The sequence below is a fragment of the Neofelis nebulosa genome, chromosome 3, assembly GCF_028018385.1.
Source record: "Neofelis nebulosa isolate mNeoNeb1 chromosome 3, mNeoNeb1.pri, whole genome shotgun sequence".
In the NCBI taxonomy this organism is placed as follows: domain Eukaryota; kingdom Metazoa; phylum Chordata; class Mammalia; order Carnivora; family Felidae; genus Neofelis; species Neofelis nebulosa.
The window spans coordinates 143,313,677-143,339,955 of NC_080784.1; the positions used below are offsets into that span (position 1 = coordinate 143,313,677).

General features: G+C 39.1%; 1 protein-coding gene across 1 annotated transcript in view; it reads right to left on the reverse strand.

Moving 5' to 3' along the window:
- FRAS1 (Fraser extracellular matrix complex subunit 1) overlaps positions 1-26,279 on the reverse strand; it is a 426,196-nt gene that overhangs the window by 224,652 nt on the left and 175,265 nt on the right. The window contains exons 7-14 of the mRNA XM_058722162.1: positions 17,653-17,736; positions 15,654-15,755; positions 15,222-15,413; positions 10,438-10,527; positions 8,548-8,583; positions 6,786-6,933; positions 5,171-5,314; positions 3,714-3,848 (exon numbers count right to left, since the gene is read on the reverse strand). Of these exons, the coding sequence (XP_058578145.1) occupies positions 3,714-3,848; positions 5,171-5,314; positions 6,786-6,933; positions 8,548-8,583; positions 10,438-10,527; positions 15,222-15,413; positions 15,654-15,755; positions 17,653-17,736 (931 nt within the window). The remainder of the gene's footprint in view (positions 1-3,713; positions 3,849-5,170; positions 5,315-6,785; positions 6,934-8,547; positions 8,584-10,437; positions 10,528-15,221; positions 15,414-15,653; positions 15,756-17,652; positions 17,737-26,279) is intronic.

Consider the following 26,279-nt stretch of genomic DNA (forward strand, 5'->3'; position numbering starts at 1 on the left):
GATTCTCTGTCTCCCTCTCTCTCTGCCCCTCCCCTACTCATGCTCTTGCTCACGTGCTCTCTCTCGCTCTCTCTTTCTCAAAAAAAACATTAAAGAATAAAAATGGGTTGAATTCTACTCTTTCTTTACTCAAAGTTATAGTCTTATGAGCTGCTTATTTTTAACTAATCTTGCATGATGTGTGTTAGTTTGATTGTTTTTCACTTTTTTTTTCTTATGGGTTCCCTTACCTAGGATTTGTGTGTGCAACAGTTCAATGGTTCCACCAGGGCAGAACAGAGGTTGACTGAAAAGAGGGGTAAGACAGGTAAGGAAGAATGTTTTCAGGGCATAGTGAGGTGAGTCTAGATCCAGATTTAGATTTCATAACAGGGTTTATAAGATGAAGCAATGGAACCATAACTCTGGTAGAGAGAATACAATAAATCCATAAGTGGTACCCAAAGGGTCATGCAGGAAAGGTGCAAGGTCATGCAGTGGGTGGCAGGAGCAAGGAACATCCACATCTGAGTCAAAACTGACCATCAGGCTGGGATGACTAAGACACAGGCTATTAATTCCTGGAAATGGGTCATAACAAGACAAGGTAGAAAGAAGCAAATTAGAAGCCCAGTCCTAGGACTTGATGTCCACAGGGTCGAGAGGACAGGGACAGAGTGGACAACAGGGCTGTTGGACCAGATCCAACTGGTGGCAAAGAAAGTCTAAGCCTGAAAGCCAGGTCTTAAAGGTGTGTTCTGGTCCCTAAGAGGGTGATTACTCTTTTGCCCTACCTGCTACAGAGAAGAGGCAACGTATATACTGCCTGTCTCCAACTTAGACTGGCATAAAAACTGGGTGGTGCTGAGCCTGAAGGGGAAGTGATCAAACTCCAACAGTTTGGAGTTTCATTTAGAAATGAAGCAGTGACTGGTATAGGAGTATCTAATGTAGTCTATAACTACAATAGCATTCAGTTTAATCAAGCACGAGAATGTAATAATGATATGAATATATGCACGCATAGGAACACATTCATCTGCACCTGTGTATGTGTGTGTGTATACCACAAAACCGAAGGGAAAAGGGGAAATGACAAGGGCCCTGAGGATGCGACTCTCTGGCAGGACTCAGTGTCTTCTCTCACCCCTCTCCTGGTTTACCTGCTCCTACTCTTTCTCCTGGTTTACCTGCTCCTACTCTTCTGTTGGAGAGCTATGTGCTTCTGTGCCACTTGGCTCTGCCCCATATTTTTCTCTCTGCCTTATATTCAACAGAGTGAGCATGAATATTAATCAGGTAATTGCTGGTAATTAGTTTCCTCAGCACAGTGTTCACTCTCTTTTGGTTTTGATGGGTCAATAAAGGGGCAAATTATGCTGGTCATAATATAAATGACCCTGCCAAGAGGAATCAATCCAGAAAAACCTGTTGTTACCATAAAATAGCAGGCTTCTTTTTGAAAAGTTTAGCACATGCTAGAAGAGGACTGGTTGACTGACCAACTTCCAAGGTCAATGATGAGAAGCCACCAAAAATAGCACAAGCACAAATGTTGCAAAAAATTCCAATAATGAGAAAGCTTATTTGGAAAGCTTATTTGGGCCATCTCAGCATTGAAACAGTATATGGAAATTGATCACTAGTTTTGCTTTAATTTTTAAGATCACTCTCACGTACACACTCTCTCTCTCTTCTTGCTCTCCTCTTTCTTCTCATTTTATGCATAAAAATGCAACCAGGCTGAACTAAAGCAAATTGGTTTAATTCCCTGGAGGGAGCATGAACAAATTTTCCCAGCAACTTTCTACCAGAGGCATTTGTGTATGGGTATGTGGATGGAATGTGGAAGCAGTCAGCTACGTAAACCAGTAATCAAATGAAACATTACTCATTTCAAAGTGCCCTATAACAGCATGAACATCACCAATTAAAACACTGAGCATGGGAGAAAGGAAAACGGCCCCTCAAAAAAAGAGAAAGAAAAAAGTAAATATGTATGTGGGATGTGTGGCAGGGGGTTGAGGTGTTATGGAGGGAAGAATAAAATCTAAGGGGAATTAATTCCCTTTTAAAGGCAAATCTGTCACAGGAGTGCTAGTAGGAGGTCTCTTTGATGGGATAGAAGAAAGGAGTAGAGAATACATTCATTAACTTCATCAAATTGAAATTTCAGCAGTTTACCTAAATTGCCCAACCATTACACACCTACAAAGGCATTTGGATGTGCCCACTTTGAGCCTGTTCTAAAATAACAGGTAAATAGCACATGATAAGTAAGAAACATTAAGGGGTCTTTTATCTCTTATGGCTGAGGCTCCTATTGAAACACTGGTCTTTCAAGGATCACCAAAGGATAATATGTGTCTTCATTCATCAAACACTTGTTCAACAAACGTTGAACACTTTGTGCAGCCCTTGATGTTGGGGATACAGAAGATATTTTTACAGGTTGCAAAAAGCCCCCAAGCCAGACTCAGAAGCTAGTGTGCCTTCTGTTTTGTAATGTGACTGGCTCCAGGATGAGCCCCACCACCCTCACATCAGTATGACATTAATAGTACCAGTGTTTCCCTTCAAGATGGTTTCTATTATCCCGTGGATGCTGCTTCTGCCCTCAACCTGGAATGAAGGAGGCCATCAGACTTTCCACAGAGCATCTTCCCATGCCATAGAGCTCATTCAGCCCACACAGCTGGTGAATACCATGCACTTACTCTCTTTCACTATATTCTCTCCAAATGATCTTCCTGAAAATCTAACCGAGGGCATAAATGAGGGAAGAATATCAGCCGACCCTAAGACCAGCCCACCTTTGAGTCTCATCACATCTCTGCCCCTCTCCTGCTCAGCTGCAGAGCCTAGCTCCCAGAGCTCCCTGGTAGGACACCCAAGCTTCTCCCTCTGGCCTGTCTGCCTGTTCAGGTTTGCCCACCACTGCACACCCTGCCTTAGGTTCTGAGCACATCTGATTGTGTCTCCTCCTGCAGACCAGCTAGGACCCTGCCCTTTGTCTTTGCTTCCACCATTACCCCTTTTCCCATTCCTGCATTTATTTATTTGTTTCTTATTCCTACATTTAACAAAATTCTTTAAACATTTACTTCTTTACTTATATTCATGATTATAATCACTATTAAAAACATCGTCCAGTATAAGCAACAAATTAAATTACACTAAGACCACTCCAACCTCCAGAGACTATTATAATATTAAGAATATCAACTAGCTCTTTAGACACATAAAGCTACTAAAGCATGCAGACACTAAAGTAAGAGTAAATGGAAATGCCATCATCTATTTTGCATGCCCATGTTTGTTACTTATGACGTCACTTTCTTATTTCCGTTTCTCCCTCTCTCTTCAGGTAGAAATAAAGTTTTGAAAATATATAGATATATTTCTCTCTTCATTTTCATTTAAGCCCTATGTATTTACACTATGAAGGAATCACACTTACAATATAATGACAACCCTGAACTGAATAAAGAACTGTTCCAGTGCCCCAAGGTGTGTGCAGAAGGACTTAGAGAAATCTCACCACATGCACACATCCCCAAAGCACTAATAAGGTTATAAAAACAACACGTGTCATCTCTCATCCACTGTTCTGGGCCCATCAGGAGTCTCTCTCAGAGTTTCTTCTCATACTTGAAAAGCTGCTCACAGCTCCCTGTGGCCCCGGATCACTTGGGGGTGGGGGTGGCTTTCTTGGTGGCCCAGCCAGTGATTACCTGAGCAGGAGTGGCGATCTTGGTAGAAGCCGTCCCCGCAGGTGGGCACACACTGGCCATGCTGCATCAGCAGAGGAGGCTGGCAGGACGAACATTCCAGCCCACTGGTACACGTGGAGCACTGAGGCTGGCAGGCTGGCTCCAGACGGGGGTGGGAGAAAGAAAAAGGGAAGCCCTGATTAGCTCAAAGACACCACCCCTGTGCCAATTCTTACATAGCCCAATCCTGAGGCTCCGTACTGAGAACAAGAAAGGCAGGAAAATTACTCTACAGTCTTCAGTTGTGTAACACACACTTCACGCCAGGCAATGCACGAAGTGCTTTATATGTATGGGTGCATTTAATCTTTACAACAACCCTATAGGGTGGTTAACCCCAATTTTTCATGTGAGGAACAAGCTACTAGAGGTTAAGTAACTTGCCCAAGGTGACATGAAGCTGGCATTTGAAGTCAGGAAGTTTGGCTCCTGAGTCTGTGCTCTTCTTATCCAATAACCCCCAATACCTTTCTCACTCAACCATTTCACAAGAATATCCCTTGTCTCTCCTTCCACAACCCATGGCAGAGGTATAAATGACTTTCAAAAAGTCTAAAGATTAGGAGTCAGGAAAGAAAGTAGGGGGAAGTAAATAATTACCTTTCTTGAGGCTTGAAAATATCCTAGAAACTATTCTAGGCACTTCATGTATATTAACACTTAACACTTAATTCTCACAAAAAACTTCTGAGGAAGGTGCTAGCTAGTACTACCCCACTTTATGGGTAAGAATACTGAGGCACAGAGAGGTTGAATCTCACACCCAGGGTATAAACCTATATACTCTTAAATGGAGTATATATTAAACTCTAGCTCTATGAGTTAGAGATAGGGAAAAAAGTAACTATGATTTGGCCTCAAACAAGCCAAAATTCTGCCAGGTAAGATCTCCTTCTCAGTTGCATAAGAACTCTGAAAATTCACATGAACCCATTTTGGATCTCCTTGATAACCCACAGGAGATAAACTCTATTACCGATTATCTGTTTGATGTTGAACAAGCCAGTTAATTTCTCTGGCCCACAAGTTCCCCATTTGCAAAATGAGAAAGTTCTAGTAAGTGATTTCGAATGTCTATGTCAATTCCAAACTTCAATCTTGGATTAACTGAGTATCGTAATAAAGGACACGAAAGATTCTGGCGATATTACTATCTTTGAAAGTCTTCAAAAAATGAAAAATCCAATAACAACCACCTAGTAACATCAGACCTCCACATCATCTATCCCCCAGTAAGCATGAAAACACCTGTGAAATTTCAGAAGAAAGACACTTGCAGGTAAAGATGCCAAGTAACCTATGGATGACATTACTACCTTCGAAGGGTTTTTGGAAGTTATGCATTTCTTGAGTGCATCACCCCTCCTTGACAACAGTGAGCCTCAGTCCACCTCTCGGCTATCTGCCCAGAGCCATACCTAAACAGAGAGCACCAGCCTGGTAAAATCCCAGACCACAGCTGTGCACACACTGTCCATTCCGCAGCAACTTTGTGGGGTCCTGGCAGAGGTCACAGTGCTCTGGAGACTGAGAGCAGGTCAAGCAGTCTGGGTGGCAATGAACTACAATCAAGGACAAAGAAGAGGAGAATTTGACAAAGACCATATCATTTCTCTTACATTCTTCCAAAAAAGAATCTACAGAGTATATGGGGCTATAGCGAAGAAGAACAGAAAACTCTGGAACTTAGGTATGAAAAAGACCCCGAGATAGCAAAAATGATTTCAATGCAAGATTTCAAAGAATCTCTCCTTGTCTGAAACACTATTACTGTCTCTGGTAACTCCACATTGAAGACACTAAAAATGTTACAGGACGGCCCTATTAATGCTTCTACCTGCTGGAATGCCTCTACAAACAGGAATTATCAGCTCCATAATATATTATTTAAATGAATTCAATAGTTTATGTTTTCTTAGATGTTCTTAAGCTTTGGCATGTATAGAAAGTTAAAACAAAACACAATTTTTAAAAAGTTGTTTAAAAAATACAGCCAGCTTTATTCTTTTTCTCTAAAACTCAAATCGCATTCAAAACAATTGGGATTATCATCGAATTCAATGGCAACTGTCAGCAAAGGACTTCTTTCAGGTTTTAAAGTTGTCAGGGACCTGATATTCAAAGTATAGTACATTATAATATGCTAAATATTTGTTTAGGAAAGCCCAGGGAGCCACTTTGGTGAAGGTAACGTAATTAAACCATAAAGTTGCTTTGCTTTTCCCATGATAAACTCTTCACAGAAACACTGTGATTAGCCAAAATAAGTTGAGTGCAACAAAAGCAACCACCAATATGAAAAATTGCAACCCACAGAAGAAAACAATTAATTATGAAATATGAATGGAAGAAAATGCCACTTCTCCAAGAGAGACTAAGCTTATAGGCAAATTACTGCACAGCCAGAGCAACTCCAATGCTTGCCAACAATTATTAACTGGAACTAATTCAACCCCAGGTGATTTGAAAGCAGAGTTGCAGAACAAGTAGATAAAATTTTCTTTTGGAAGAAATTAATGAGTCTTTAAACTTCAAAAACCCATTTGAGAACTCCTAAGGAACCATCTGTTTAACAGCTCACCTTAAGAAAAAGAAAAAAAAAGGACACCTGTAACAAACTTTCAGCAATTGCCCTTATATCTTTAACAATGGAACAGTCCTAACATATATATTTGCTTTTAAAAGTTTCTAAACTTTAGGTTATTTGATCTCCATAATAATTTTGCAAGGTAGATGAGGCACATTTTATTAACAAGAAATTAAGATCTAAAGAGGGTCAATGACTCGCCCAAGATCACCTACCCATAATCTGTTGAGTTTGGTAAATACATGGGCAAAGATTAAGCAATATCATTTGTTAGAAAAATTAGCAAGAAACCAATCAACCAACAAACCAACCTAGTAGGTGACTTAAAAAAAAAACAAAAAACAAAAAACAAAACAAAAAAAAACCACGAAGCAGGGAGAAAGAAGATCTCTGAATTTTTTGACAGTGAAAATATCTCAGTAGACATAAATCAGACATGGACCCACCTGATGTGCAATCTGGACAGCACTGTCCCTTCACCACTTGGGCTAGTGTGGCCACTGGACATGGTGGACAAGAGGGCTCATAGCAAGTTACCTGAGAGCCCCAGCACTCACACACTTTGCAAGGGCCATCCTCCCACTTCTCCCCTTCCTACATGAAACAGTAAAGAATGATGTTATCAGAATTGCAAAGATTCAGAAGACAGTTTGCTGGTGGAGAACTTACAGTTCCCATAAGGGACAAAATGAAAGTCCTGTTCAGTACCATGCAAATCTAACTCTGAAATAGGACAGTCATTGAAGAGTTGTTTGTTTTTTTTTTTAATTTTTATTTATTTTTGACAGAGAGAAAGAGCATGAGTGGGGGAGGGGCAGAGAGAGAGGGAGACAGAATCTGAAGCAGGCTCCAGGCTCTGCGCTGTCAGCACAGAGCCCGACACGGCATGAACCCACAAACTGCGAGATCATGACCTGAGCTGAAGTCAGACGCTCAACCGACTGAGCCACCCAGGTGCCCCAAAGAGTTTTAAATTAAAAAGAATAATATTACTCCTTCTTTGTTTATAATTGATTTATTTAAATGTAGAACCCAGGCAGAAAAATAAACTGAGAACACATTCTGGGGCTCATAAGTAAGAAGCATATAACACTTGTTTCTTAGCCTGTCTCACCAAAAAACACAAGAGGGGATTACTATGTACCTATGATTAGCGGGTACATTACATGCAATCTTTATAATAACAGTGGGAAGCTGGTTAAAGCCCTGAGTTTCCTTACAGTTACTCCAGTAAGAGTAACAGTAGAGTCATTATATTCTTAAAATTACAGCTCTTGTATGACCATTTTTAGTGGGCCGTAGATGTGCCATGGGCTTTCTCACGCTAAAATATTCTTTTTGGTCAAGCAAATTATGGTAATGAACATTAATATTTTGATGGAGAATTCAAAGTGAATTATAAAGAACAATTCCTTTTTTGCTCACTATCCAACTCACCCTGAAGATAGGAAAGAGACAAGGGTTCCTACCAGAATGTTTTGGGGTGATGAAGGAGGTAAAACAGGAAAGAATAGAAGAGCATATTATAATATAAAGATTTGATAAAATATTTATTAAACCAATTGATGTTGAACACTCCAAACAATTAATATGGCTATAGTTAGCAAAAATGAATGACAATGTTAGAAAAATCAGGAATATTATCTTGAGAAGGCAGAAGTGCTTTTCTTCCATTTCAAGGCAGACTGGATTCCTGGCCCCCTTATTCTATAGCCTTCAAAATTTTAAGCTTGCTTGTGTGAATAAATGTGCTTGCACTTTACCTTAAAAAGGAACCATACAATGTTTTCCTGTAAACAACCTTAAAAGAATGAACAATCAGTTTTGTTTTGTGGAACTAACACTCCCAAACCCCAAAAGCTCTCCATGCTTTGAAGAACATGAAATTGCATGGATGGTTAAACTGAATTTTCTAGGCCAGAAAAAATCAGAAAGAGGAAATCATCACAAGAAAGGGAAAAATATGTGTAGGAGCTTGTAGTTAGAGAAGTATTATCAATTGGGGAAAAAATAAGGTAAATAAAGAAGCAAAATTCAGTGAATCAAAGTGTTAGTTATCATTAAGATTCTTAATCTGGGACCATGGTGCCAACAAACATGACTATTAAAAAATACTATGGCAGTAAGGTTTCCCAGGACAGTTTATGCAGATCATTGCTTAAAACAATGCTACCAATATCTATGTACAAGTTAAAAATCTATACTTACTGGAATACGTTTAACTTCACTTGCATTTGAGGGGATCTAGGGACAAAGAGAAATGTATTTATTATACCACTAAAAACACCATTAAACTGATCTATTTATTTTCTCATTTAAGAGTTATCCATTTTGCCCAAGTATCATGCAACATCATTCATTTATTATGAATAGAAAAAATCTATATATATCAAAAACAAGAGAAGCATACAATATGAGGTGAAGACAACATGCTTCAGAAATATTTGTGAATTCTGATTCTCCTTTTGTGCTTGAGCACATGGCTTCCGTTCCCTTCAACATGAAGGACTTCACAGTCAAGAAATCTAAGCCTGTGGGGGCAAACTCTTGAATCTTGTATGGTACCACAATACTCTGGGGATTTCGACTCATTTAAAGCAACTTGCTTTTCTTTAACTCTGCCGGGCTTAATTTACCTCCAAAAATGGGTAGGAAAATTGATACTATGGTTGAGAAAATAGAAATTCTTCATTTATAGGCAGCCTTTAATCTCCTAACTTCTTAAGAAACAAGAACTAAATTATTGAATACCACTATGAAACAAACAATGCCAACAGCATAACAATGATGCCATTTCTTTAGCTTTTTGTTTTTGTTTTTGTTTTTTTTTTTAACGTGCCAGCATCTGTTCCAAGTGTTTCATAGGTATTATCTCAATAGCCCCATGAGGTAAGTACTATTGTTATCCCTTCTTCACAAATGAGGATTGAGTAACTTGTCTAAAGTTATAGTCAGCTAGTATGTGGCAAAGTAGATATTTGAGTTTAGAGCCCAAACTGTTAACCTCACACAGTATTCTCTCCAGCATACACAGGTTGACAGATGCAATTTTCCCAAATCACGAAGAAAAAGTAGGTAGGAATCAAAGTACTTAATCCCAATTCTTATCATTTTATTCTGATTGGTCAATAAAGCAGTTGTCTTTATGATCAACTGGCCTATTTTTTAGAACACAATTTATCAACACTACAAAATCCCATGTAGAAGATCTAGGCTATACAAATAGAGCAAACTTGAAGAGATTAAGACAAATATTTTTTTTCTTTGGGTATATAATTCTTAAAAGTACAGACTTAGAAATAAAACCTTAGCAAATGGAATTTCATCCCCCAACCAATCCATCAAAATCCTTTCCATTCTACCTGCAAAATAAATCTAGAGCCTTCCTTCTGAGACCAAAACACCATCACCACTCCTGGACTATTGGAAAAACCTTCCAACCAGATCACCTACTGCCAGCCTCACCCCCTTCTGTCACTTGCTCACAAAGCAGCCAAAGTAACCCTTTCACAAGTAAGCCAGATCACAGCATGGCTGCTCAAAGCTCCTACAGCTCTTGTCTGTGTCACAGTAAAACACACGTTTACCATGGCATCCAGGCTACCTAGTGGACTCCGGCACCAAATCCTTTCTCCCCCATTCTCTTGGTTCTAGCCATAGTCACTTTCTTGCTGTTTCTTGAACACACCAAGCACACTTCTGCTTCAGTCGTCTTCATTTGCTGACTCTTCCTAGCACATTTTCTCTCCCCAGGTAGCCACATGGCTTGCTCCCTCACTCCCCTTAGGTTTTGCTCAAATTTCTCCACATGAGAGACTTCTCCGATCATACACTAACCTTATGCACCTCCCTCCTCTCAGCTACTGGCAGGTTTTTGTCTGTCCCTTGTGTGCCTACACTAGAGCATGAGCTCCCCGCAGCAAGAGCAGTGACTCTTCGAGCTGTTTGATTCTGTGTCTCTAGGACCTAGCACAGAGTAGGTGTACACATTTGATGAACAATGAATGGGTAAAAGATATGAGAAGGTAATGCCCCCTCATCAAACTAATTTTGAATTATTAATTTTTAATAGTCTTCAGTTATTAGTCTGATACTCACAAATTCTACATTTTCTTCATAAACACAATAACCATTCCTTGAAATGCATTCAGGGCAGCATTTTCCATCTAAGTGAATTAATTCTTCACCCTGTAGAAGGATTGCAGAGGCACATATCAAATTACCATCTCTAGGTAGCAGTGCTAAATTGCACAACAGCTGGATTCCCTGACTGGAATGAAAAACCTTAGCAGATCCTTTGTTTTGGCCCATTGCTTACTCCATCTCCCCCTGTTGTCTTCCTATGGAAAATCTAGGCAATGCACCTCACCCCTCCAAGTGCTTTTTTATTCCAGGTCTGGAATGCATGTGTACAGATCCTTCCATCATTTCCCACCCATGACCAGGAGCTCCCATGAATAAGAATGGCCAAGATTGCGACATCTGAGTGGTTTAGTTGGTTAGGCATCCAACTCTTAATTTTGGCTCAAGTCATGATCTCACAATTGGTGAGATGGAGCTCTGCATCAGGCTCTGTGCTTGGGATTCTCTCTCTCTCCCTTTCTCTCCACCCCTCTCCCACTCATGCACTCATGCTCTCTCTCTCTCTCTCTCTCTCTCAATCTCAAAATAAATAAACATTAAAAAAAAAGAATGGCCAAGATTAATTGTGGTAGTATTGGAAAGTTATGAATTTCAGGAAAGGATCAGGCTATCTTAAACATACAAGGTTTGAACTTGTGACTTGGTTTCATTAACAGTGCTCAAATCAAACCAACACTTTTTCTTGAATACGAAATCAGATACATCCCTGTATGCACAGATGCAGTCTCAGGAATAAATTAAACAGTAGAAAACTAATTTTTATTCAGTGTTCTGAAACTGTTATCCACATAATCACTATTTTTTTAATTAATTATAAGAGGAAGGAAAAAAGGTCACACAAAGAAGGTAGATGTTTAACTTTCAAAGTCTTACTATTTTAATTTCCCAATATTAATAATTTCATAATTTTTATTTTTATTATAAAATAATAAATGCTTACTAAAAAATTAAACAATTATAAATTCTATAACCTAGAAAGTACAATTCCACTGCCATCTACCTTCCAGGGAATCTGCTGTTAAAGACATGATTTTTGTTTATAACTTTTCATATGCATATACTAACATCTAATATCTATAGGCTAACGAGTATTCTTTAAAGCACTTTCCACTTTCTAAAGATATATATACTGTCTAAAGAATGGTGATGTTTCTTTAAATCAAGACATTATTTAATTTGGGATCTACATTACATTTAAAGTGCAGAAACCATGTTATGTAAAAATTGAATAACGTAGAATTGAGCAAACAGAATAATCACAATGATATTTCATGTTTAAAAACACTTTGCGCTACAAAATACATAAAATAAAAGCAGTGGTTGTCTTTGAAATGCAGCATTATTGATGGATTTTAAAGTCTCTTTTCTACTTTTCTTGAGTTGTCAATTTGTGAAATGAATATGTATTATTTTAATGAAGGAAAATACACACTTTTAAAAGAAATACAAAAATACATGAATGATTGTAACTTTTTATAGTGCCTCAAAACTGATTTCAAAAAGAAAGGAGTTGTATAGACAGATCACTGTCCATCAAAATGTAATGCCCATCAGAGGCCAAGGGAGAGCAGTGGATGCTATAGCGGGCAGGCGTATTTACATATAAATGGTTGTGCAGAAACGTGACAAATCAGCTGGTAGCGCAAGACTAACCCAGAAACAGTGAAATTTGCTGTCAAAGCATATAAAAGCGTTTATATGCATGTAATCTAAGATGCTTAAAACAACATTTTAAAACAAGACAGAATATGTGTACTTCTATTGAAGACAAAACACGTGAGCAATTCTTGAGTGCCCACTCCATACATACAGAGAAAACTGAAAATGGAGCCGGCATCATCCCAGTAGGGCAAGGAAGGTAGCAGTTTTGAGTCTTCAAACACTACTGTAAATAACAGCAAGCCTTGCTGCTGGGGAACAAGGATTCAGTTTTGGTGAGGTAGGGAGTTCTAAATAGATGTGCTATTTATAGAAGAAGCCTGGATGCTCCAAACTGCGTCAGTTCACTGCGGTGAGGAGCTGGCTCCAATTAGCATTTGACTTTTGCTTTGAGAAAAATTGCTTTGCGGAACAAAACTAATTCTTTTCTTTTTAAGAGGATTCTGCTGCATAGGTCAGATGGAATCTGCTAAGCCCTCCCCACCGAATCACACCAACATCCATCCACCAGACGCAAGACTGTGTGATTCCACTCACTTGCCCATTGGAAAAGGAAACACTCTTTTAAGGGAATTTTCCTCCACTGGAGAACGGAAAGGTACCTCATACTTATGGTATGCCTACCCTCTTCTGTGCATTTTGCTAGAAGCTTCAATCCCACCTCCCCACACTACCATCATTTTATGCCTCATATGTGAATGCTAAGTCCTTTAAAAAACAAAGTAATTTGACTTCTTGAATTCATGCTTAAAAATACCCCAAAATGTAGAAAAAATGAGAATCATCATACTATGCTATTTTACTATTGATTTTATTTGTGTTTTGGTGTCTAGGGATTTGGTTGGATACATCAGAAACAAACGTCATATGATTCTTTTCTTTTTTAAAAAAGAAAAACTGTGTGCTGATTTCCATGCTACTCAGAACACTGCTGTTGATAACCAATGTGATAATTCTTACAGTGGTGAAGGTGCACAATTCTGTCTCTTCTTCTAGAAGTTTATTTTTTTTGCATCTTTGTGGATGTACATACACTTAGATTTAATCTATCCTTGGTATCTAGGATTAGAAACCAAATGACCTTGGTATTCTAGATAAGGCTAAAAGTGGGGTAGAACTGAATAAAAATACCAATATCCTACTTTCACACTCCCCTGGCAGATAGTCATTTTCTTCAGATGCTCCTAATGCATTTAATTCATACTTCCATAATCATTGGTGCTACTGCATATTATGATTTCTGTTTATGTATCTGACTTCCCCCAAAGCCTGGAAACTCTTGAGATTAGAATGTGTCTTATTCCTCTTTTTATCTCCAAGCTAAGCAGAAGTTAGGAAGTTTGTACTCCAGGCATTCACAAGGTCATTAACCAGTGCTATTTGAAGAAGCATGGCACAGAATGAGGGCTAAGGGTTATTTCTGGTAAGGTTCAATTTTGGTTAAAATTTCATTCTGGTTCCAGTTTAGAACCCAGTGCCTTAAACCACATTTGGAAACACAGAGGTCACCTGGAAGACACTAGTTTAGTTAACTAAAGACCTGGAGAAATGGGATAAAGGCATTGGAACTCCTCAGTTCATAAATGAGGAGCTGGGGGTGAGAGAACTGGGAGTACATGAGATCGTGCTGTGGGGTGACTGGAGGGCAGTCGAGGCCCTCTGCACTTACCTCAGTGGTCGCTCCCCATTTTTTCTAAGAACAGCAAAGATGACGTGGCATACGGGGGCCACAGATAGGTGTCGTGGAGGATAGCAGGCACTTGGAAATGCATTAGCATTGGAGACAGTGGGTCAAATTATTTTCTGTGATTGAGACTCTTTGTTCAGACTTCACTGGAAATAGGTGGCTACAGAACCTACCCCACCAGAATCACCTCTCCCACATTTTCCATAAACCCTGGGGTATTATTAGGCAAATTGAAACCTTAGAAAATAACCCTGCATCCTCAGGGAAACTGCCAAGGCCAGGAAGCCCAGCCTCAGCCTGAGACAGAGGGAGAAAGAAAAGGGCCCTGAGTAGGATTTTTCTCATCTTCATCCAACCATTCTGACTCCCCTGACATCAAGAAGGAAAGGAAATGAAAAGGCGTGTGGGGGGAAATAAATCTGCAAAAGCAAGACCCTCTTTACCTAAATATGTTTCAGCTCTGCCAAGACTTAGAAGTAAGAGGCAAGATGAAAAATCACCCTGTCATTGACAGCCCTGTTTGAAAGGTTGTTCCTCCTCAGGCTCAGTGCTAAGAGGAGCTGAGATGTGGGGGAGAAGAACTAGAAAGAAAAATGCCTTCACAGACGTCCAGTGCTTCAGATCTTCTGAGTTTCCCTCATCTACTCAAGTTCACAACCCTGCGGGAAATTGGTGGGGCGGATGGGAGCGGTGAGGGAGAAAGACACAACTTTAAAAGCAATTTGTTTTGCAATGGGTCAAAATTGAGTTCAAAGAGGGAAAAAAAAAAAGCAATTTCCCTACAATATACATCTATAGTCCAAACAGAGCCTGCTTTGTTAGAAGCTTCTAGAAATTCTGCAGACAGCAAAAGTCAACAGAGGTCAACTGAGTTAATTATTTACAAGGTTCCCCTCCCTCTCTTTAAAACAAAAACAAAAACATTTCATTTTCTTTCCTGATCCACAGAAGCAGCCCGTAGGGGCTGGCTCTCCTTTCTGCTAAATGCTGTCAGTGGGGCCTGCAACAGAAGCTGGGCCATGGGAGCACCTGCGGACCTCTGTTTTACAAACATAGCAAGCTGGGCAGGCCCCCAGCCATGAGGTCCAGCTGCGCTGACTGATAGGCTAATGTCCCATATCATGTCCTTCCCTTTCATGTCTCCGGCTCAGGGCTTCCAATCTGACCAGATGCATTGAGAACTAAAAACTCCAGGGGGCTGTTCCAAGCCAGTCTGAACAAATAGTGACATTTATTTTACACCACAGAATCTTTGTGCTAGAAGACTCTGTGAAATGTGAGTGGTCAACCTGGCTGTCGCCTTTGCTGCCAGAAAGTAAGGAACAGGTGAGGGACCAGCTATCCCTTTGTAGAGAATTGTTACAGTCCAAGTGGAAATGCCTTTGCTTCTTACCCGGGCACACTCCACTTTGGCACACTCTCCAGTCTGGCAGGTCACTTGGCCGTGGTCACACAGGCAGAACTCGCAGGCAGAGCCCTTCCACATTTCATCCTGGTACCGCACAATCCCATTGTGTGAGCAGCTTCCCGCAGGAGACACGCATTCCTCACAGCATTCCCCGTGGCGCTGAGCCCTTCTCTGACCCTGAAGAAACAAAGATGGCAGATAAAGGGCAATGTTCTCCACCCGGCCTAACCCAGCTGAGGCAAGTTCCTCTCTGCCTCAGCCCTCCTTTCTAGGAAGCAGATCTTTTATATCTTTATCTAATATTTCTAGGCATAATAAAACTTTCGATTCCCTCAAAAGACACACTGGACTAAGAAATGCATTTCCTAAATGCCCCAGAATAAATTTTTATAAATCAAGCTACACTCCATCAAATACCTTGTCACATCTTAGTGGGGGGCAGGCCTGTTTGTGGCACCTGACCTCACCCTGGTCACATATACATGTGGTACAGGCGTTTTCGTTCCACTGGTCACCATGCTGAGGAAAGAAAGGACAAAGCGGAAAATCAAATGTCACATATATCAAATAGAAATACAGGAACATAAGACACACAATTTTTATTACCATTTTTAATTGAGTTACATTGAATGTACTTCTGAGAATGATGTCATTTAGGCAGCAACAGCCTCTAAGAAAAAAGTCAACAAATGTCCAAAGGGAACTTTACATTCATTTTTATTCAACTACATGCATTCCACAGATGTGTTGAGGGCCTAATCTATGCCAGGCCCAGGCCCAAAGAGTCTCTGGAGCATCAAGATTCGTAAGAAGATCCTGTTTGCTGCCTAATCAGTTGTCATTCTTTAGTTCCTCTTCTTTGCCAGGAGACCCAGTGCCTACTGCCACATAGTCACTTTCCCAGCTTCCCTTGCAGTTAGAGCAAGGGCATTTCCCAATCCTAACTGAGGAGACCTCTGAAGAAGTTTGCTATAGCACTGGAAGCCAAAGACTCCTCTCCCATAAAAGAAGAAAAACCATCCCTTTTCCTCACCAGCCTTTAGTAATGATTGTGTGTGGATGAGCTGCCTAGACTTGAGGAAGCCATCTTGGGGACATGAAGGGACAAGACAGAAAGCAAATGACAACATGCAATGGATGGTAGGGTGGACAGATCAGAAAAGAGCTTAGGGGGTAACTGGATGGCTCAGTCAGTTAGGCATCTGACTTCAACTCAGGTCACAATCTCGCAGTTTGTGAGTTTGAGCCCCGCATCAGGCTCTCTGCTTTCAGCATGGAGCCTGCTTGGGATCCTCTCTCACCCTCTCTCTCTGTGCCTCCTCTGCTCACACTCCCTCTCCCTCTTTCTGAAAAATAAATAAACATTTTTTTAAAGAGCTTAGATCCTTGAAGACATCACTGAGACCTGAATTGATCAACCCTACAACTGCCCTATCTCTACATTTCTTGTTATATGAGATATTTCATGTTTTCATTTTAGCCACTTTTAGAGGAGTATTTCTGTTACTTGCAACCAAAAACATCACAATAGATATAAAGGCCATCTCTTCCAGGAGAAATTAATCTGGCACATATGTGGCTATTGTACTGGACAACACAGATCTAGTACATACAAAAATCGTTTCCCAATTAGTTATGTTCATTCAGACTTCAAGTGACCCATCAAGAATTTGTGGCACTCATTCCCTAATATTCAGTTCCAGATTCTGTACTGAGAGTCATAATTCCAATTTGTACTTAGTCTTCCATAGGGTGGCTGACAAACAAATAAGTAGTCGGTTTTATTTTTTATAGGTTCTTTGCTTTTGAATAATGTAACCTTCTTTTGGCTCAGTAGGGCACTCCTAAGATAGAACATCCACTCACTCATTTAATTTGCTGAACTCATTTTTATTTGGCACCTATTATGTGTTAGGCACAATTATCTAGATTATTCCAATAGTACTTTCAAGTGTGCAGTTTCCACCACCCCTAGCTTCTCACCTCTCTTGCCACTCTCCCCTACCACCCCCATGCTTCCCCACAGTGTAAGGCAGGCAGAAGCTGTCTCTGGATATCAGTACATGCAATCCAACCAAAGCAGATAGACATTCCAGGGCCTCCAACCTAAGTGTAAACTGATAGTAACCAATGATAGTCTTTTTTTCCCTTTGAGACGTGTGAACAGTAAGTTCACCAAGGTTCGTGAACCAGGTGCTGCCTGCCAGCACATTCCTTTATATTTCTAATCCCCTTCAACTTAAGTTTTTCATAAAGGCTTTTCACAAAGAGAAGAAAAAAGCTGTTTATGTACTGAATTACTAATCTTGGCAAAGACTCAGACAAGAGGGTGGGGAGGTGTGGTGGTTGGAAGGGCGGAGGGCATATGTGTGAGAACGTATGTCAAAACACCTACAGTGGGGACATCAAAGGTTACCTCGTATGCTTGGCCAGATGCAGAGCAGGATCGGGAAGAGCACTGTGGGCAACATTTTCCAGGAACTCGGATGATAGTTTCATCCTTAGACCCAAAAAAAGGAACAATCCATCAAAAGGAGACATTAATAAAACCCACAATAGTAGGAAAATTTCATTCATAGCCCACTCAATCATGTGCCTCAAGCATCCATAAATAGCAATTTCCTCTCGTTTAGTATTTATTAGTCACCTGGTGCTTTGATAAGAATTTGCACTTCCAAAGTCAGTGTGATTCTTAAGACATTTGCACATTCCTCAAGTCCTACCCTCTTTTCTAAGAGCAAACAAAAGCACAAATAATAATAATAACAATAATAATTGTACTCAGTGTTTATCAGGCATTATTTTAAGGCTTTACATTATTTTAAGGCTTCTTTCCTAAGAAGTAGATGTTCTTTTCCTTGTTTTACAAACAAGAAAAGTAAAGACCAGAGAGATTATGTGACTTGCCCAAGGTCACACAGCCAACCTGGTTATGATAATGGTTGGAGCAAGACTTCACAGCACAGAACCATACCAATACTTAAGGATATTTACACTCCAGCTGAGTTATCGCTAAATCCAAAACAAAGTTATCCCTCTATTGATAAGCTACTTCACTATTCTTTTGCATCTTTATGTGAATCCACACATTTACATATATGCACTACATGCAAAAAAAATCAATCGTATCTCTAGATATTTGGGAATAAAGGCAGAAAAAAAGTAGGTGAGCTATTTGGGAATAAGGGCAGAAAAAAGTGGGTGACAGAGACTAAACGCCCAAGGAACTGCTCCCTGCCCTCTCCCTACTTCTCACCTCTACCACTCTCACCCCCCAAATATTAGACCATTTGTCTCCATTGCCCTGCAAAGAATTTTCACAAGAACAGTTCCGTCATTGATACCAAAGAGTCAGCTTCTCACTTTGATTTATCACCACAACCTTTTGAATGACAGGAAGGTAGACAAATTAAAGGCAAGGTTACAATATACTAAACTTTAAGGACCAAGAACTGGTTTATCTTACAGTTACTTTCACTTTGTCTTACAAGAAGCACAAAAGAGCTTTAACTTTTCTTGAACGGTTCCAGTCATACCTCAGTAGTTCTTTAACTCAACTATATATGATCAGTTAAATTAATGCATTACTATCTAATAGGGATTTATTTCAAGCAACTGAGTCACTGGACTTAAAATGACAACTGTTTTTGATGCTTTAGGTTATTTCATTTCCTTATTCTTCTACATGAAAAATATTATGACCATTGATGTTTAATAGAGTAGAGAAAATTGGGACACATGCTGAAATCATCAAGCATTTCTGAACCTCAGAACTCTTCAGCTTAATGAAATTTTAGTGAGAAAGTAAAATAACGGTATATTTGATGTCACACTATTCAGTAATTTTATTGTAGTAAACAAATGAATTTATACAATGCTTGGTAAACAGGGAACGAATGTCAGGATCACAAATCTTGAATCAGCACAGAGTTAGTATCAGTCTATCTTAACCAACATGGACTAGACCCAAGTATAGTAGCAGAGTCAACTCAAGAGCATGGGGGAAGGAATTAGCTGTAGTAAGGTTGATACAAGGAAAATCAAACTTTCTAATTCTTACTGGCAATACCCAATTATATTATTTATTGACAGAAACAGAATCTTTATTCACCAATCCAGACCAATAAGGGCAGGAAAGAAAGGCATTTAAAGAGAAGATATCCCAGATTACAAGAGAACTATCTGACTGAGAGGTGGTAATTCACCCGGGCTGGTGCTTCATAAGCAAGACTGGACATGCAAGTAAGAAGATGCACAGTAAAATAGGTCAGAAAAATGGAAAAGATTTTTAACAGTGCATTTTGTTGCTATCTTCTATCTGTATCATGTCATCCTGGGCTATGTAGATTTGTCCTTCCAAAAGCATAGGCTATACAGGGGCCAGCCAACTATGGATCATGGACCAAGTCCAGCCTACCACCTGTTTCCATAAACTTTTATTGGAACGCAGCCACGTCCACTCATTTACATTTTATCTATAGCTGTCTTTGTGTTACAATGGCAGAGTTGAGTAGTTGTTTCAACCGAATGGCACACAAAGCTGAAAATATTCACTATCTGGCTCTTTACAGAAAAAGTTCGCCAACCCCAGGTCTTATATAGTACCTTCAGTAAACACAGAAATTGATACAAAAAAACTATGCTTACTGTCATTACAATTTGGGGTAGGACTACCATTAAGGATATATTTAATTGTGGTTTTTCATATTCCTTAAATAAAAATATTTATGATAAAAATTTTATGGTGTATTATGGCTAACAGCTCTTGGTGAAATATTTTCCCACTATGATACCTCTGTAGATATAGAAAGAGATAAAAATTTCACCACCAAAAAGTAAAACATCCAACCCCCTGCCACTGCTATGAGGAAGTCCCATTGAGCATAAGACATTTTATGGCCTTTCTTTGCTGTGTAAACCTAAATAGATATAAGAACCATCACGTCTGCCTAACTCCCTGCCTTTCTATACCAAACACGACCCAGATTCATCCCTCCGGTGTGTGGCCACAACTGTTGGAAGCAGTCAGAATGCCAGCCCTCACCTCCCTCAACATCTTTCTTGCTACATCTAATCAGAGCCCATAATGTAAAAAGGTGGGGGGGGGAGGGAAGACTGGGAAGTATGTGTGTTGGAGGAGGCAGAGAGAGTGATAAAAAGTAGCAGGATAGGACAATGCCTCAACTGAAAAGCACATGGTCACTGAGAGGGAGGAAGAGAGCCTTTGCAGCGGTGCATACTGGGGATTACAGTTTTTTTTGTTTCACATATTAAAAATGTAAGAGGGCTGAGCAGTGGAGGTAGAAAAAGATCCAATCTTAGTACAATAGGGACATACTAAATGGAAACCCTCAGACAAGGAGACATATTTCTTAGCATCTGGCTATGGATCCAAGAAGGGGAGTTAGCCAGGGGCAGGCCACTTACCCTTGCAGCTTTCGAGCAGTGGGTATGGACAGATTTCTCTTGATCAAGGATGAGTAAATAGAAGGCAAGGAACTTGGGGAAAACCCTGAAGAGCAAACAAAACTAATAATGTTCTGAAGATTCAGAGAAAGAGCAGACTTCTGAAAACTACACCTATAGGATCTAAAAAAAAAAAAAAAAAAAAGGACTTAAAAGCAATTTTGCAACTTCAGTAAGATGCAAGAAAATGCAGTCTTTATTAAATGGAAACAAGCAGCAGTAAAGAAAGAATAAGCATTAGGATAAAAAACTAGATGAACCAGTGAGAGGAAAAATAAGGAAGAATTAAAAGAAAAAGTGAAATAGTCAAATTAAAATCAATACTAGAAGTGGTAAATACAAACTCAAGAGGCTCTCTCCATATGAAGAGGAAAGAGGAAAGACACAAAGTGAAAAATGGTAAGAAAGAACATGATTGATAATAAGGGGGGAGGGGAGCAATCCAAGAATCATCATAACTGTTTCTGGAGAAATGAGAATAATTGGAATTAATATGATTAAATCAAAACCATAACTGGAGAAAGCATTTAAAAAACTAGAATACAGACTGAAAGGGCTTCACCATATTCTAGGCAACAAGGTGAAAAGACACCTCACCTAGAAATATCCTGAAAAATTTTTTTGATTATAAAGATAAAGATACAACATGCAAGAATCCAACAGACTAAAATTAGCTGAACACAATGGAATAGAAAGCAGACAGACATCAGACTTTCCCACCAGGGCACTAGATTTCAGGATTCAGTGGAAAAGAGTCCACAGAGTTGGGATGTGAAGAAATTAATAATGGCTCCCAATTTTTGACCCCTCCAATTATATCTAATGTATGTGGGCAATAAGAAAATGATTTTCAGGGGCGCCTGGGTGGCTCAGTCAGTTAAGCATCTGACTTCGGCTCAGGTCACGATCTTGCAGTTCATGAGGTCGAGCCTCATGTTGAGCTCTGCTAACAGCTCAGAGCCTGGAGCCCGCTTCAGATTTTGTGTCCCCCCTCTCTCTCTGCCCCTCCCCTGTTTGTGCTCTGTCTCTCTCTCTCTTTCTCAAAAATAAATAAACATTAAAATTTTTCTTAAATAATAATTTTCAAACACTTAGTGGCTGAGAAGACATACAATCTTCTACCTTTCTTGAAAGAAGATTCAAAGATGAGGTTCAACCTACTCAGATTAATCAACATGGGGAATGGGAAAATTATAGTATTTAAAAAAATTGGTGGTAATATCATCAGAAACAACTCTCATCAGACCGAACAGACCATTTTAATGTACCTACAAAAATGTGGATGGGTCAGAGCTCTGTTCACAAGGCATCTGGACAAAAGTTGAAAGCAAGCAATTTCAGTATAAATTTACATCCCTCCCTAAGGGAACAACACCCTGTTTGAACATATGATATTTCTTTTTGTCAGAGATTATCACCAACTTCTCTTTTATTGTTATTAATTTATTTTTTAATTTAAATCCAAGTTAGTTAACATATAGAGTAATAATGATTTCAAAAATAGAATTTAGTGATTCATCACTTACATATGACACCTAGTGCTCATCCCAACAAGTGCCCTCCTTAATGCCCATCGCCCAATTAGCCCATCCCCCCACTCAACACCCTGCCAGCAACCCTCAGTTTGTTCTCTGTATTAAAGAATCTCTTATGGTTTGTCTCCCTGTTTTTATCTTATATTTGCTTCCAACCCTCTATGTTCATCTGTTTTATTAATTCCACATATGAGTGAAATTATATGATATTTGTATTTCTCTGACTTATTTTGCTTAGTATAATATACTCTAGTTCCATCCACATTGTTGCAAATGGAAAGATTTCATTCATTTTGATTGTTGAGTGATATTCCATTATATATTATATATATAATCAGCATTATATATATTGCTGAGTATATTCCATTATATATACCACATCTTCTTTATCCATTCATCAGGCAACGGACATTTGGGCTTTTTCCATACTTTGGCTATTGTCAATAGTGCTGCTATAAACATTGGGGTGCATGTGCCCCTTCAAATCACTCCTATATCCTTTGGATAAATACCTAGTAGTGCAATTGCTAGGTTGTAGGGCAGTTCTATTTTTAATTTTTTGAGGAACCCCCATTCTATTTTCAAGAGTGGCTGCAGCACTTTGCATTCCCACCAGCAGTGCAACAAAGATCCTCTTTCTCTGCATCCTTGCCAACATCTGTTGTTGCCTAAGTTGTTAATGTTAGCTATTCTGACAAGTGTTAGGTAGTAGCTCATTGTGGTTTTGATTTGTATTTCCCTGATAATGAGCAATGTTGATCATCTTTTCATGTCTCTGTTAGCCATCTGGATGTCTTCCTCGGAAAAGTGTCTATTCATGTCTTTTGTCCATTTCTTCACTGGATTGTTTTTTGGGTGTTGAGTTTGATAAGTTCTTTACCTCATATGTCATTTGCACATATCTTCTCCCATTCCTTCATTTGCCTTTCAGTTTTGCTGATTGTTTCCTTCGCTTTGCAGAAGTTTTTGTCTTGATGACGTCCCAATAGTTCATTTTTGCTTTTGTTTCCCTTGCCTCTGGAGACGTTGAGTGAGAAGTGGCTGCAGCCAAGGTCAAAGAGGTTTTTGCCTGCTTTCTCCTCAAGGATTTTGATGGCTTCCTGTCTTACATTTAGGTCTTTCATCCATTTTGAGTTTATTTTTGTGTATGGTGTAAGAAAGTGGTCCAGGTTCATTCCTCTTGTGTGTTGCTGTCCAGTTTTCCCAACACCATTTGCTGAAGAGATTGTTTTTATTCCATTGGATATTCTTTCCTGCTTTGTCAAAGATTAGTTGGCCATACCTTTGTGGGTCTATTTCTGGGTTCTCTGTTCTGTTCCATTGATCTATGTGTATGTTTTTGTGCCAGTACCATACTGTCTTGATGATTACAGCTTTGTAATATAGCTTGAAGTCTGGACTTGTGATGCTTCTAGCTTTGGTTTTCTTTCTCAATCTTTTCATTGAGGGCTGATTTGTGACCCAGTATGTGATATATTATGGAGAATATTCCATGTGAACTTGAGAAGAATGTGTATTCTGCTGCTTTAGAATGAAATGTTCTGAATATCATCTGTTAAGTCCATCTGGTCTAGTGTATCATTCAAAGCCAATGTCCCCTTGTTGATTTTCTGCTTAGATGATCTGTCTATTGTTGTAAGTGGGGTGTTGAAGTTCCCTACTATTAAGGTACTATTATCAATGAGTTTCTTTGTTTGTGATTAATTGATTTATATATTTGGGTGCTATCACCCTGGGCACATAAATGTTTACAATTGTTAGATTTTCTTGGTGGATAGACCCCTTAATTATGATATAATGCCCTTCTTCACCTCTTGTTACAGTCTTTATTTTAAAATCTAGTTTTTCTGATATAAGTATGGCCACTCCAATTTTCTTTTGATGACCATTAGCATGATAGATGGTTCTCCAACCCCTTACTTTCAATCTTCAGGTGTCTTTAGGTCGAAAATGAGTTTCTTGTGGGGCACCTGGGTGGCTTAGTCAGTTAAGTGTCTGACTTTGGCCCTGGTCATCATCTCACAATTCGTGGTTTGAGCCCCTCATCAGGCTCTATGCTGACAGCTCAGAGCCTGAAGCCTGCTTCAGATTCTGTGTTTCCCTCTCTCTCTCTGCCCTTCCCCCACTCATACTCTGTGTCTCTTCCTCTCAAAAATAAATAAACATTAAAAAAAATTTGAAGTAGTTCTTGTAAGCAGCATATAGATGGGTCTTGTTTTCTTATCCATTCTTATACCCTATGTCTTTTGATTGGAGCATTTAGTCCATTTAGATTTAGAGTGAGTACAGAAAGATATGAATTTAGTGCCATTGTGTTGCCTGTAGAGTTGATGTTTCTGGTGATGTTCTCTGGTCCTTTCTAGTCTTTGTTACTTTGGTGTTTTGTTTTGTTTTTTCTTTTCTCCACTCAAAGAGTCCCCTTTAAAATTTCTTGCAGGGCTGGTTTAGTGGTCACGAACTCCGCTAGCTTTTATTTGTCTGGGAAACTCTTTACCTCTCCTTCTATTTTGAATGACAACTCTACTGGATAAAGAATTCTTGGCTGCATATTTTTCTGATTCAGCATGTTGAATATATCCTGCCACTCTTTTCTGGCCTGCCAAGTTTCTGTGGATAGGTCTGCTGCAAATCTTATCTGTCTTCCCTTATAGGTTAAGGACTTTCTTCCCTTGCTGCTTTCATAATTCTTTCCTTGTCTCTGTATTTTGTGAATTTGACTATGACGTGCCTTGTTGATGGTCATTTTTTGTTGAATCAAATGGGAGTTCTCTGGATTATCCCAGCCTCTAAAATGTGATTACAACCATGAAACAAAAAAATATATCCACATTTGCCTACAAAAAAATTGGAATGAATTACCCCCAAAATATATTGTGGTGTTTTTGAATGGTAGAAATATAGATGATCATTTTCTGCTTTTCTGTCTTTTCCAAACTTTGCTTAGTAAATACAGATTCCTTTTACAATTTAAAAGAAAAAAACCTCTTATATTAAAAATCAAGTTTTTTCTGGAGCTCAAGACCTGGAAATACACTTTTTCTGATGGACTTGTGGGTTTTTAACATTTAATGAGTTAATGCATATAAAATAGTTGCAATCATGTTCAAGTCTGGTAGTGACTATTGTTATTGTGATTATTACTATACATAAATGCTATATAACTCAACATTTTGGAAGGCCATATAGTATAATGGTTAAAAATATGAGTCAGGTGGGGCACCTGGGAGGCTTAGTCGGTTGAGCATCCATCTTCGGCTCAGGCCCCATGATCTCACAGTTTGTGAGTTTGAGACTTGCATTGGGCTCACTGCTGTCAGCACGGAGCCTACTTCAGATCCTCTGTCCCCCTCTCTCACTGCCCCTCCACCACTCACCCTTTCTCTCTCTCTCTCTCAAAAATAAATAAACATTAAAAAAAAATGAGTTGGGTGTGGTCTGTTGAATTTGTGATGCAGAATTGACTAGGTTAGAAGCACTGCTACTTCCTAACTGTGGTACCTTACGCAAGTCACTTAAGCTCTCCATATCTCAGTTTTATCTATCAGCAAGAGGGGATGATAATAATGGTTCTTACTTAATCAGGTTTTTATGAGAACTACAAAGCCCTTAAAATTAATGACTGGCACATAATAAATGCCAAAACTGTGGTGATGGTGATGACGACAATGATGGTAGAAGGTAGACAGCGGTGATGATGTTACCATCAAAAGCCTAAATTTTATAATGCCCCTTTATATCATCAGAACATCTCATATTTAATAATGATATTAAATCAAGAAAAATATTTCTAAATAATCTGAGAGTTGTTTTTCTAAAGTATGTGATGGCAAAAATACAAACTTAATGATACAAGAGTGATTAAAATCAACCTATTTTTAAGACTTCAGAATGCTTGCATATTAGCTAGCTCTAAAGTATGGTACCAAATTTCATCTTTTTAAATTAATTATGTATGTCAGTGCAAACTATATGTGAGTGCAGTGTTTGAAGCTAGAGTTTGTGTTTAATGTTTTTAAAAATGGGAACTAGCACTTTCAATTAT